This window comes from Agelaius phoeniceus, chromosome 3 (assembly GCF_051311805.1).
Source record: "Agelaius phoeniceus isolate bAgePho1 chromosome 3, bAgePho1.hap1, whole genome shotgun sequence".
In the NCBI taxonomy this organism is placed as follows: Eukaryota; Metazoa; Chordata; class Aves; order Passeriformes; family Icteridae; genus Agelaius; species Agelaius phoeniceus.
In genome coordinates, this window is record NC_135267.1 from 79,631,759 (window position 1) to 79,645,036 (window position 13,278).

At 38.0% G+C, this 13,278-nt stretch overlaps 1 protein-coding gene across 12 annotated transcripts in view; it reads right to left on the reverse strand.

Moving 5' to 3' along the window:
• MAP3K4 (mitogen-activated protein kinase kinase kinase 4) overlaps window positions 1-13,278 on the reverse strand; it is a 62,838-nt gene that overhangs the window by 21,905 nt on the left and 27,655 nt on the right. For 7 of the 12 annotated variants that reach the window (XR_013181423.1, XM_077175690.1, XM_054630127.2 and 4 more), the window contains 6 exons: window positions 11,267-11,533; window positions 9,311-9,460; window positions 8,155-8,316; window positions 5,592-5,725; window positions 3,874-3,952; window positions 1,759-1,837 (listed from right to left, as the gene is read on the reverse strand). Coding sequence is in view for 11 of the 12 variants with exons in the window: in XM_077175690.1 (XP_077031805.1) it covers window positions 1,759-1,837; window positions 3,874-3,952; window positions 5,592-5,725; window positions 8,155-8,316; window positions 9,311-9,460; window positions 11,267-11,533 (871 nt within the window). In the remaining variant the exon portion in view is untranslated. The remainder of the gene's footprint in view (window positions 1-1,758; window positions 1,838-3,873; window positions 3,953-5,591; window positions 5,726-8,154; window positions 8,317-9,310; window positions 9,461-11,266; window positions 11,534-13,278) is intronic. The other 5 variants (XM_077175691.1, XM_077175686.1, XM_077175689.1 and 2 more) reach the window with 1 other exon arrangement.

Sequence of the window (13,278 nt, forward strand, 5' to 3'; positions counted from 1 at the left end):
TAGGCTGTGGAAAAAAACCCACATATGACAGTTCTATCCAAACTCATGCCCCCATGACAGTCTGCCCCAAGGAAGTGGTACAAATGGACAGGACAAAACCCAAATGGGTAGTCACTATTTTTATGCCTAACTAATTCAGTGCCTCCAAAAGCAGTCTGCATCATCTGCCCCCAACTCCTCCTTAAATAATAAGAAAAACACTGTGGCAGTCACATCTCAAGACAGCTGGTTGCCCACCAAACCATGAGTCAGTACTTTCTACCAGGCTACGTTCCTCTCAGGAGCTACATTTCTGCCTTGTTTGCACTACTAGGACAAGCAAAAGATGGCAGGGCCAGATGTTGGTTGTCCTGCTGTAACTGGCAAACACACTAGCAGGAGACCCAGAGGGCAGCTCCTGCCCCAGCCAGGTAGACGTCAGCTGTTTCACAAAGCAAAAAGACAGGATAAAACATCAGGAGACACACAGCTATGTGTCTAGAGGCAGCAGCATGAACACAACTGGATTCTCAGCTTTGGGAAAAGGAGTAAAGACCACAGTAGGTTTAAGTCCTTCAAAGTGGTATGCAAATGTAACTAGGAAGTCTTCTTTTTCTTCTAATCAGGAGATAGGAGTGGGTATCTGCAGTATCTGCAGCCAGGATACAGTCTATGTTAAATTGCACATGTATTAAAGTTTCAGACTGCTGTTGAAGTCTGCACCAATTATCTGTGTCACCTCCTCCCCATGCCTCTGAGACAAAAGCTGTCAAGCAATTTAGTTTGTGTGATCTGCAGTAACATTTATAAGAGTAACATTTATAATTTGGGATCATCATGCTGGTGATCTACCTAAAACAGGCCTCCCTCTCAACAGCAGTATTGAATGTGAATATACAGGTTTTAAATCACTGTACAGAATTTAGCTAAATTTGATTTTAGACTATGCTTTTTTGACTGACTTTCACTGCAAAGGGTTTGTCAGCTGTAAGACTTTCTCATCAAAATGTTATCAAAACAAGCTTTCCTGAAAAACTGGAAAACCTCCTCTGCTGGGGGCAGATTACCCTCCCCTCATGTCTTCTATCATCAAACCCACCCAAGACATGGGCACCAGGAGAAAGATAAAAAAAATGACAAAGTATTTTGAAAAGTAAACGAGTCACTGGAGTTGAGAGGAAAAAGACAGAAATAGTGCTGAGAAAGAAATGAGTAAAAGGCACACACAGCAGGCAAAACATTATTTTCTCAAGATGCATCATCAAATATGTTGATTTCACTTTAATGATATCAACGCATATCTATAAAAATGTATTTTACATTATGCCATATTGTATAGCAGAGAACCGTTTTGCACAGCTCCCATGTATAATGTATATCATGTGTACTTGATAATATAAAATCCATTAGAAGCAAAAACATTTGCAGTGCCAAAGTGTAAATAGCTGCAGTGCCACAATGAAAGTCTGGGAGAGGGAGCTGTAACTGCCTTCTTAAAAGTTAAAATCACTTCTTTACCCAAGCTTTAAACAACACAGCCCTTTCCTATAAGATTTGCAGGACTTCACAGGAAGGATAAAATGAGATAAAATAAATTTGTAAAGTTTTGAAATTTCTTGGGTAAAACTACCACATATTTACACTTTATCAGGGAATAACGGTTTCACATCAACAATCACAAATAGATTGAAAATACTTTTATTGGCACTTTACAATCAAAATTCTGTAAAAGCAGCAGCAGCAAAGCTCCAGAACAAATGCCAGTAACTTCTGCCTTACCAAGGTACAAACCTGTAACAGGACTGTGAGGTTTTCCAATAACATGGCCAATGCACTCATTCATCAGAGCTTGTAAACTCTAGGAAAGACAAACATAAAAAGTTGTGATGTTTTGTTACAAGAAAGTTGATGGTCATATGACAAAGCTCACAGTAACAAAATTACATTTTTCAAGTGTGTATGCAATCTGTCAGTAAGTACCCCAATACTCTACCTATTATATTAAACTTCTGGATCCACATTAGCATTTTGACTTAACTGATTTTTTTAAAGCTAGAAGTCTTGGCTTTCTCTTGTCTTTTGTCCTTGTCAAAATTACATAACTGTAAGAACTGAACAGTAGCATACCATAAAGAATATTTCAAAATATAAAGGTATTGGAACTTAACGTTCATTGTTAATATAACTAAAATCACATTTCCTGGAAAAATTGTAACAACCTTTTCTGCTCTTACCCTCCACATCCCAAGAAAAAACCTAAAAAAATTGAGTGACAATATGATGGCCTGAATCTCAAGATGAAATTCTATTAAAACAAAAAATATAAAGCTCTGCATATTAAAAGAAATGCTTTCCTTATCTACCCATGAAGTTATCAAAACTTCTATGAAAGAGATTTTAAAAGTTAAAATCACTGAACTGGGCCTCAGACAATCTGAGACAAATTATTAGGTGTACTATTAAATGAGAATGTTATCCTGGACAAGTTTTCAAATCTTCCTGTGGTTCAATTTACTGGCCAGAACAGCAGGAATATAATGCATCTTCACAAAGTAGTAAAATTATGTTATCTGGTAAAGCTGCTATGAAGGTCACTCCTATATGCCAGTTCACTCAGTGTAGCCAAAATTTGTTCCAGAAATTCAAAAACTTGGTGAAGACCAGGAACTTCAAGGACTAAGAAAGAAGAGAATTATAAAACTAAAGAAGTATTGAGCTTGAGACTGGCATATTTTACCAATGCAGACTGAGCTAGAATTTTATCTTGAAATATAGAGCTCTAAATATAGACCATCATTCTTCCATGACACGATGTAGTATCTGAGAGATTAGGATTGACATTGCCATTTCTAGGTAAAATACTGTGACCTGTGCTATACAGATTAATCAAAGTGGCTTCAAGTGATGATCTCCAAAACTGAAATCCAGTTTAAGAAAGAAAAAAGTTGAAAAAAGAAAAAAAGTTGAAAAAAACTTAAGGTTTTGGGCTCCCCACTTTCTTTCCCCCTTCCTCAAAATCTCTTTCAGAAACTCTGTCAAAGCAGAAGAATTTAAGGGGCTACTTCCTATAGCTAAATTATCAGTATATTCCAAATACCAGCTTAACTCTGTCATTAAGGCAGACAACCCTTTCCCAACAACACAAATGCAGGACTAACACATAATTTACTAGAGAGCTCCTAATAAAAATACTTCTGGAAAAAAAAGACTAAATTATGTATTTTCTGGATTATGCAAGATTAATGTGGTTGGCATTTCATAACACATCCTGAAATAAGTAAAAATCAATGCTAACACTCGCATTCTAATATTTTGTGGCAACTGTGCTTTCACTTCTCTGTAGTAATTTACCAAGATGAGAAATAAATTCTCAGCACAGGAAAAGGAGAAAAGCAGAGTAGATAAAAAAGCCAGCTCTAGTCTACTGGTTTTTTCATAATAAAAAAAAAGAAAGATGCTCTAAAATCTATTTCATGTTGGAACTACCTGAAAATTAAAAAATTTTTAAATGACAGGGATTTTGTATTCATATCCATAGATGAACTTTGGGTGTTAGCCTCAGAAGCTTGAATTTAGAAATTGATTATCACAACTATAAATCTCTGTAGAAAGCTGCTATCAACTATTCAAGATCCAAGATAAGGTGGCCTCCCAAGACAGTACTAGCAACTTGTCAGCAAACTGAAACCATTAGTGGCAATTGTCACAAATCTACTCTTTTCAGAATCTAACAAGCAGGAGAGATAGGAGCATCAACAGTGATACACAACAGCAATTGTTTCAGAACTGCATCTGTGTTCAGATGTTGTTTTATAAAAAGTATCCATGCAAAACATATACTGATAGCTTCACAAGCATTTACAAATAAACACCAGCAGAAAAACTTATCCATACCAAGAAGTCATCTTCTGGGAGAGCTGAAATAAATGCTGGCTCAATGGCTTGAAGAAAATCAAAACCTTGAGTTGCCCATCTAGGTAAAAGAAAAAGACAGAAAATGAAATGGTCTTTGGCCAAAGCCATCATTAAGAGTTTCAATTACATCCAAGAACAGTAAATAACAGTTAATTATTTCTCCTCTGCAAAATATGATAAAATCCTCATTAAAAAAACCAGACTAATATATAAATTACGTTTAATATATAAAAGGTAAAAATGTTACCTTTTATCCAGTTCTATTCAGACAAAGACTGATTTTAGCAAGGACACTGCCAAATAAGGTGAGCAGACCATGCTATGTATCTACACCCATAACATGCTATCTTCCAAACAGTACCATCAACTCAACCATCATTTGTTTCAGAGCAACAAGCCAAATCACTGCAAACCCTGCCTGAAGTCTCCTTTCTGATACAAGACTGAAGGGATACTAAGATTTCATGGCTGTCTGATTAGTAATGACTGGGCATCAGTGGTTTCATGGCCTAGACTGGCAAAGTAAAGTAAGCAACTTGGCTGGAATGAGTTGTGTCCTCAGCCACCTGCTGTCCCCCACTGCCTCCCTCTTTGACCTACTTGAACTAGCAGCTGCAACCTACAAAACACAAATAGAATCACAGGATATCCTAAGTTGGAAGAGGCACACACAGATCATGAGAATTGACCTTCTGACTCCACAAAGGGCAACACAGAGTTTAAGAGCACAGTCCAAATGGTTCTTGAACACCAGCAGTCGTGGAGCCATGACCATTTCTCTGGGGAGCTTTTCCCAGCATTTGACCACCTCTGAGTGAAGAACCTTTTCCTAATAGCAATCTGAAACTCCCCAAATGCAGGTTTTAAGCCATTTTTAAGCTATTTTCTCTTGAATAGTCACCACAGAGAAGACATAAAGAAGTTGCATATAGCAACTCATTTTCCTCTTCCCTTACCCTTAGCCTAGCATCCTTAATTACTCCTCATTACATCTTGTCCTTTAGTCCCTTCACCATCTTCACTGCCCTTCCTGCTGCAATATTTTTATGTCCTTCTTAGATTATGGAGCCCAAAAGTGCCCAGAGTACTCGAGGTGAGGCTGCACCAATGCCAAACACAGTGGTACAATCACTCCATGCAGCTGATTAGATCTGTTGTGCCTAAGGCACCCCAGGATACAGTTGGCCCCTTTCACCACCTGGGCACATCGCTGACTCAAAGCTCACAATCAACAAGAATCCTGAGGTCCCTTTCTGAATGGCTGCACTCCAATCTCTTGGCCTCTGATCTATATGGATACGCAGAGTTACAGCACCCCAGGTGCAAAATCTGGCACTTGCCCTTGTTAGATTTCATAAGGTTGGTTATTGTGCAGCCCTCATAATCTACCAAGCTCTCTCTGTGCGATCTCTGTGCCCTTGAGGGAATTAATGTCTTCTCCTAATTTAGTATGGCAAACTTATTTAGTATGTACACAACTCCTGTATCCAGGTCACTGATAAAAACATTGAAAAAACCTGGCCCTAAAACTGAGCCCTGAGGAACACTCTAGTGACTGGCCACCACCTAAAACTGAGCCCTGAGAACACTCTAGTGACTGGCCACCAGCCAGATGTCACTTCATTTACCCCAATTTTTTGAGCCCAACCCTTCAGCTCTACCAACAACTACCACAGCAGTAACAAGTTGGCTGTTACCTGGGTCGAGTGCCTCGGCCACTCTCACATTTTGTTAGCACATAATTCATCCATTTTCTGGCAAAGTTGATATATTTGTCTCCAATTTTCTGCCTGAATTCTCCAGACATCAGACGAACAACTTCTTTATGGTACTGTAAGAAACTGAAGATTACTTTCCACATATTAACAAGAACAACAATATCCAGTGGAGTATTTGCAAGCTAACGAAACTCTACAGTATGGTAACAGTCACATCCTATTCTTAGACAAAATTATTTTATGCAAGCAGTTGCCTACTTATAGACAAAAAATTAATCAAGAAAAGTATGATACAAAATATGATACAGTGAGAGGCAGTACTGAGCCACACTGTGTTCTTCTGTGGGCATCAGGCACATGCTGATGTTTAATAGTGTACACATCATTGAAGAAACATCCTACAAAAACACTTGGTTCTGTAACCAGAGATTGAACTGCAAAGTAGTGTTTCTTTTCAGTTATATTGCGGTAACATTAGGGGATAAAAAAGTTATCTATGAGCATTTAAAAATCAAACAAATACCAGCTATTTCTTATAAGACTATCCTAGAAGTCTATTAGGATATGACACAATCTTTAAAAATTTTTACAAAGCCCAGAGGAATCAAATAGCAAAACAGTTAAAACATCTGAACACAACATTTTGAATGCCTGCACTCTAATGCAAGCACTCAAAAGCTTGTACTGCATCAAAGAACCATCACAAACTCTGAAGAAATGTCTCATGTTACAGTATTATGCTATTCTAGGCTGAAAAACAGTGAGAAGGTAAGTTAAACCACAGGGTGGTGGAGTGACCATCCTTGGAAGTACTATAAAAATGAGTAAATATAGCTCTTTGTGATATGGTTTAGTGAGCATGGCACTCACTTGAGTGGCACTCACTTGAAGGTTGGACTTGATCCTGGAGGCCTTTTCCAACCTTAATGATTCCGATATCATCTAAAATGCTGCCAAGCAGCAGAGCTTACAAGACTATACCTGAAATCATCAAGTTCTTAGAAGCTTTTCAGATTTCCAGGCATTGCTAATTTAACAGCAATCAGATTCATCTGTTGCTTTTCAATTATTCTCAAGTAAAATTGCTGAGGCAACACTTTTTATGATATCCTGCTAAAACTGGGAAGTCACTAGAAATTACCAAATGTGAGGCCCATCTACATGAAGGACTGCAAGGAGGATCCAGAAAACCACAGACCTGTCAGTCGGAAAGTTATGGATCATCTAGTGCAGGACAACCAGGAGATTAGGACTAGCCAGCAGGGGTTTGTGAAAAGCAGGTTCTACTTGACTGACCTGACCTCATTGTATGAGAATGTGAGCCACTTAGTGGATCTGGGAAAGGTTGTGGATGTCATCTACCCATATTTTAGTAAAGCTTTTGACATTGTTTTCCTCAGCATTCTTCCACAGAAGCTGTCTGCTCACGGTCTGGACAGAGGTTCACTGTTTGCTGTGTAAAACTGGCAGGATTGCCAGGCCTAAGGACGGTGCTACACCCTTCTGGCAGCTGGTCACTACGGGGGCTTCCCAGGACTCAATTTTGGAGCCAGTCCTGTTTTATGTCTTTATCAAGGATCTGGACCAGGGGATCAAGGGCACCCGCAGTCAATTCACAGATGACACCAAGTCAAGTGGGAGTGTTGATCTGCTGGAGGGCACGAAGGCCCTGCAGAGGAACCTGGACAGGCTGGATTGCTGGACCAAAGCCAGTGGGGTGAGGTTCAACATGGCCAAATGCCAGGTCCTGCACTTGAGTCACAACAATCCCATGTAGCACTACAAGCTGGGGGAAGAGTGACTGCAAAGTTGCCTGGGGAAAAAAGACTTGAGGGTGCTGGCTGACAACTGGCTGGACATGTTCCAGAGAGTGCCCAGGGGGCCAAGAAGGCCAATGGCAACCTGGCCTGCATCAGCAATAGTGTGGCCAGCAGGAGTGGGGCAGTGATGGTACTGGGCACTGCTGAGGTGGCACCTCAAATACTGAGTTGGGCCCTTCACTACAAGAAACACAGTGAGGTGTTGAAGCAAGGCCAGGGAAGCACAACAAAGCTGGAGCTCAAGTCTTGTGAGGAGCAGCTCAGAGAGCTGGGGGGTTGTTTTAGCCTGGAGAAAAGGAAGCTCAGGTGGAACCTTATTATTTTCTACAGCTACCTGAAAGGAGGCTATAGTGAGGTAGGTGTCAGTCTCTTCTCCCAAGTAAAAAGTGTTAGAACAATAGAAAACAGCCTTAAATTGAGGGGAGGATTAGACTGGATATTAGGAACAATTTCTTCACTGATAGAGTGGTTAGGCATTAGAACAGGCCACAGAAGTGGTTGAGTCCCCATCCCTGGAGTTATTTAAAAGATGTGTAGATGTAGACATAGTTCGGTAGCAGACCTGGTGGGGATGAGTTAACAGTTGGAATTGATTATGCTAAAGGTCTTTTCCAACCTAAATAATTAAATAGTTCCATAAATTCTTTAATTTCCACAGTTATTAGTTATCTTATTTACACCAATGCAAAACCAGAAAATTCAATTGTTTTTTGTTTCCTTACCTCAAACCCAAAATTATAACCCTGAATCATGGCTTCCCGGTAGTATTGCTGCAAAGTGGCAGATTCAGATTCATCAACTTCAGCATCAAACTCAGATGTGAACATGTGATCAACTCTATCAATGGCACTGCTTATCTTATTGCATAGCTGTAATGCATCATTCTGAGTAACAACAAAAAGGGAGGGGAGAGCAGCAAAATATTACTTAGTCTTGTCAATGTAGAATATAAGGAAAACATGAATCTAACAATTACATTATTTTAAATGAAAAGGTACTATAATGCCACAAAAATTCATTCAGTCTTGAAAAAACAAACATTTTCCAGCAGTTGCATGAAGCAAGTCCTGTAATTAACTCAAGTATTATAATAAAGTTTGCTTGCATGTGATTAACTTTAAAAACAAAGACAGCAAAAGAGTGAGCAGGGAACCAACAAAAAAACCACAAAACAAACAAAAACATCCAACCAAAACCAGACAGACAAGAACAGAGAAAATGAGTTCTACTATCTACAGCATGATCAAGCCTTTGGTTCTATTTTCACCTTGGTATCTGGACACAGCCTCTATTGAATGCAGGGATTTGATACTGCCACTTAGAGCCCAACAAACAAACAAACAAACAAACCAAACCCATCAAAGAAAACACTCATCAAACAAAAGCAAAACAAACAAACAAACAAAAAACCATACCACACCCACAAAACAGGCAAAGAAAGATTTAAAAACCCACACCAAATCCAAAAGAAAACAAACAGAGAGACTACCCACTTTTGCATTTTCAAATATAGGAAGAAAAGCTGTCTGTTGCAGATCATTGATTTTGATAGAACTTGGTTTTAGAAAATCATATACTTTCTTTCAATTCAATATTGCTGCCACTCTGTTGCTATGGTATTTCATCTGCATTATGGACTTGTTTCCCAATTACTCAATGCAGAAATCATTACACCAATATAGCTCAAAAACACACTCACAAGTCTTTTGCAAAAACAGAGTGGTAATTGTACTGAAAGTAAAGTCCATAGAGAACTACCACATAACTTACAATTGCAGAATATGCCATGAGCTTTGCAATCAAATTTTCTTCCACTTTTTTACTTATCAGCAAGCAAAGCACCATCAGTTTTGATAAATAATTTCCAAACCTGCTTACCTTTAGCTGCTGTAGAGCTTTGGCAATGATTGGTTGGCTGGATGTCTGTTCCTGGTGCAGAGATATGAGCCCTTCAATAGACTGCTGGAAAGCTTTTCTCTGACTCACAAGGTGGGCAGACTGAATGACTACAAGGAGGAGGTTATCAACCTGGAATACAAGACACCACTACTTCTTGTAAAGAAAATCCTCTCTGTAAAAATATATCCAATATCACCAGTTTCCAGTCAGTTATTTTTTAAATTCTAATATATGAAAGACCTCTAGTCACTATTCATTAAAATCTAAATTCACACAGAAAAGCTTGATGCTGGCAATAGGCAGAGTTCTATTAGGGTAAATGCCACAGCAAGTTTTCATGGGGAATATTGTCCTGTTCTGTTCAGGAAAATATGGGAAACACTGCATTAAATTATCTTCAGATTAGCTATACACACAAAAAAAAAAAGCAACAGCTAAGCAAAAATAATGGTATTTTCTTAAAGCAGATGGAAATAACAAATATAACATAAACAGAGGTTTTATCCAAGAAACACAGCATACTTCAGGACAAAAGCCCACTAATGAATAGGGAAAGACAAAGATTTAACATGCCATATTTGCTCAAAATTTGAAAATTATATGGTATGTTTTGGAAATCAGAGCTCTGATATCACACAAGTCTATAACAGCATACAGTCACAGAATGGTGCTGCCATACTAAGTTCTGCTGATTTCAAACTACAGACAATGCACCTGTAACAAGTTACTCACAAAACAAGACCTACTTCATCCTGACTTTCAATATCTCCTCCCCCAAGAATATTTTCATGCTCAAAATTCTTTAAGTGTTGATGAGATTCTTTCATTTGATGAGTACTTAACTAACACCTTACATTTTCTCTACTTTGCAATCAAAATATATTTTTTTAAGACAGAATCTTTCTGAAGGACTTTTTATTTCCTAATCTTTCAACCCTGGATTTAAAAAAGCCTAGTAAGTGTTACAGACATATAAACACACACACACAGTGTTTTATGTACACTTACATATGGAAGAAAGCAAACCAATTTTCATCTATTGCTATTTTCATTTTCTGAATGAAATAATAACTTTGACAGAAGTCCGAAGAACTTCTAAGCACTTAATCAAAGGCTGCTTTTTTATTGTTCAACTGGAACAACAGGCAAACAAGAAACAATATGTTTGCACATTAAAAGCAGCAGTATGTAGAGGAGTGATTTTTTCAACTGCCTGTAATTGCCAGAACCCTCTGGATGCCAAAGGTCAGGCACAGTGACATGGAAAGTCACTCTCTTCTTGGACAGTACAGCCCATTTATGGTAGGAATCCAAGGAACTGCATGACATACCAAAAGGAAAATTCATACAGCTTAACATTAAGGACATGAGAACACAAGTGGAAGGGAGCTGGCTCAGTCAGAGCGCAGCAGAACTGCTGGCAGGGAAACCCTGCTGGCTTGGGAAGAAGCAAAGTATGACTGGAAACATTTCTTCCTGCAGAACTGTCCAACATCCAGTAACTTCCAGAGAAATTTAACATTAAATGTCACAATTCATCCAAGATCAAGAGCAATTGGTTTCATGCCTCAGTGTGTGGAAAGTTCACAACCATCACATGTTCTTGGAGACTGATTATTTCTTAATGTTCTGTTTTCAAGTCTTCTCCACACTCCTGAACACCCAACTAGACATTAAAAGTATCTCTATTTTTTTTGTACTATTATACAACTCTGAAAAAGGCACATTTGTAGAGACCAAACCTGTCAGGAAATGCTACAATCCATTTAAATTTGCATTTAACACAACGAAGAATCAAACTCATTCCTGAATTTCACTTTCTATTACCTATAAAAGGACACACGCTTCACTTGAATCACTCCAGTTAATCTGACAGAATAAGCATTCACAGAGGTGTAGAGGTAACAAAGAGTGGGGGAATAAGACCACACCCACCTGCATGGTGCGCAGCGTATCAACAGTTTCTACCTGTGGCACTACTTTGACTGGCTGACCCTCCCATGCACTCCAGCTGTCATCTAATTCATGGTCTTTGTCACTGTGTTTGGTCATCAGCAAGTAGGCCTCATATGTAAGCTCATCTGAATCCTTGGAGCAATCCTTCCCAGCAGCTGCATTGAGGAGCTGCAGAATCACAGCCTTTTCCCCTGCAATACTGCCTGGTACGAACACTTGTAAACTCTCCAGTCCGGGAATTTGTACCTGCAGATAAGAAATACACTGAGTGAGTGAATCTCATTGTCTTTATGGCAAATAAAAAGATAAAATAGGTACTATCATTTAAGCAACAGGAAGAATCTCCATCCTAAAGGGCTGTACAACATACATACTAAAATGATACCTTCAGCTAGTTTTGCATTGAAAGTCAAAATACATTATAAATTATCTCTTTAAAATCCAGTGGATCATCATTTTCAGCCATTTCTTTCTGTGTATTTCAAGCTAATCCTTCTACATATTCTCCTAAATGAATTTTGTAACAAAAGAAGTCCAGTTTCACATATATATTATATATGTATGCATATACACATATGCATATATATATAGTATGTATAAAATACATATGTAGAGTATAAAATATATATATACATATTTTAAAAAGTAAATTAGTCAGAGTGGAGTATTAAAAGAAAAATTCCTTCAGAATTCATACATTTCTCAGTGACTACAGAAGACAACGAGTAAACAAAAATCTGTCTAAAAAAGTATCAATTATTCTTCTACTTTCATAAAAGCCAGAATAAGACCAGTTAGAGGATTCTCTTTTAATAAAATACTACTCTACTACTTAAAAACTACTTCCAAATATATCTGTCACATTGGTAGCAATACTTCAACCAAGTTAGGCATCAGAAGCAGATTGTAAAATACCCAATATCTTGACTTGACATGAGGTAAGTGACTCACAGTGGAGTTAAATTCTCTCTTTTCAGAGTGTCATGTTACCAAGCTAAGACAAAACACTGCACTCAGCAGTTCTACCACTAGGCAGACATATTTTATAACTAAAGGGACTATAATCTGCAAAATATTAATGGCTGTTACTAAAAGGTAAATTAGATTCCCAAAACTAATGAGCATTTGCCTGAAAAGGCTGTTAAAAATTTAAGCTCCCTACATGATATTAGAGGGCCAATATATAAAGTGTTCATTATCAAAATGTGTGTCATTTAACCCATGTGTAACAGATGTGTCAAACTCAAGACACAATTTTTTCTTCCAGAAATGTACATAAGAAAAAGATACAGTCTTTCAAAGGTCTAGTAAAAGTAATATGGTGTCTTGAAGCAGCCAAGACTACACACTTGGGGGACAATATTTTTTTAAATAAACATACACTGATTTCCCTGGCTATTTTCCATCTCAAACAATTCACAGACCAGGGCCCTGCTGAGCCAGTTGCTTTATCCATGTATTTACAATCCTTTATGAACTTCTCTCCTATGAATTTGTTTGTGTCCCCTTCAACGAATTTCTGTATTCAGCAAACATTTACATAAATCTAACAAGCATTATGTCATTAAAAAGTTAGTGCATTATATCCCAACTGTGAAATATACATTAAATGCATGGAAGGGCAAAAAAGAACAGCAAATCCAAATACATTTGAACTGCTGAAGCTGAATTTTTAAGGAATTTCACAAAACCACAAATGTGGGACTTTACACCGCAGTAAACATAGATCAGCAAGAGCTTAACTTACTTTTGCTGTATAACACTTTTCTAGCAACAGTTACCCTGCAACAGAGCACAGTCCCTGCATTTCTCATGTCCTTAGTACTCTCTAGGAAGCTTGGTAAAGCAGACCTCCTCTATAATACTGTTGCTTTATAAAAGCAAAACACAGATCTATAGTCTGAGATTATCTACTCAAACATGTATTCATTCACCTTATAGATTTGCAAGCATTTGTTTCATAGCACTCACTGCTAAGTGTTATTAAACAG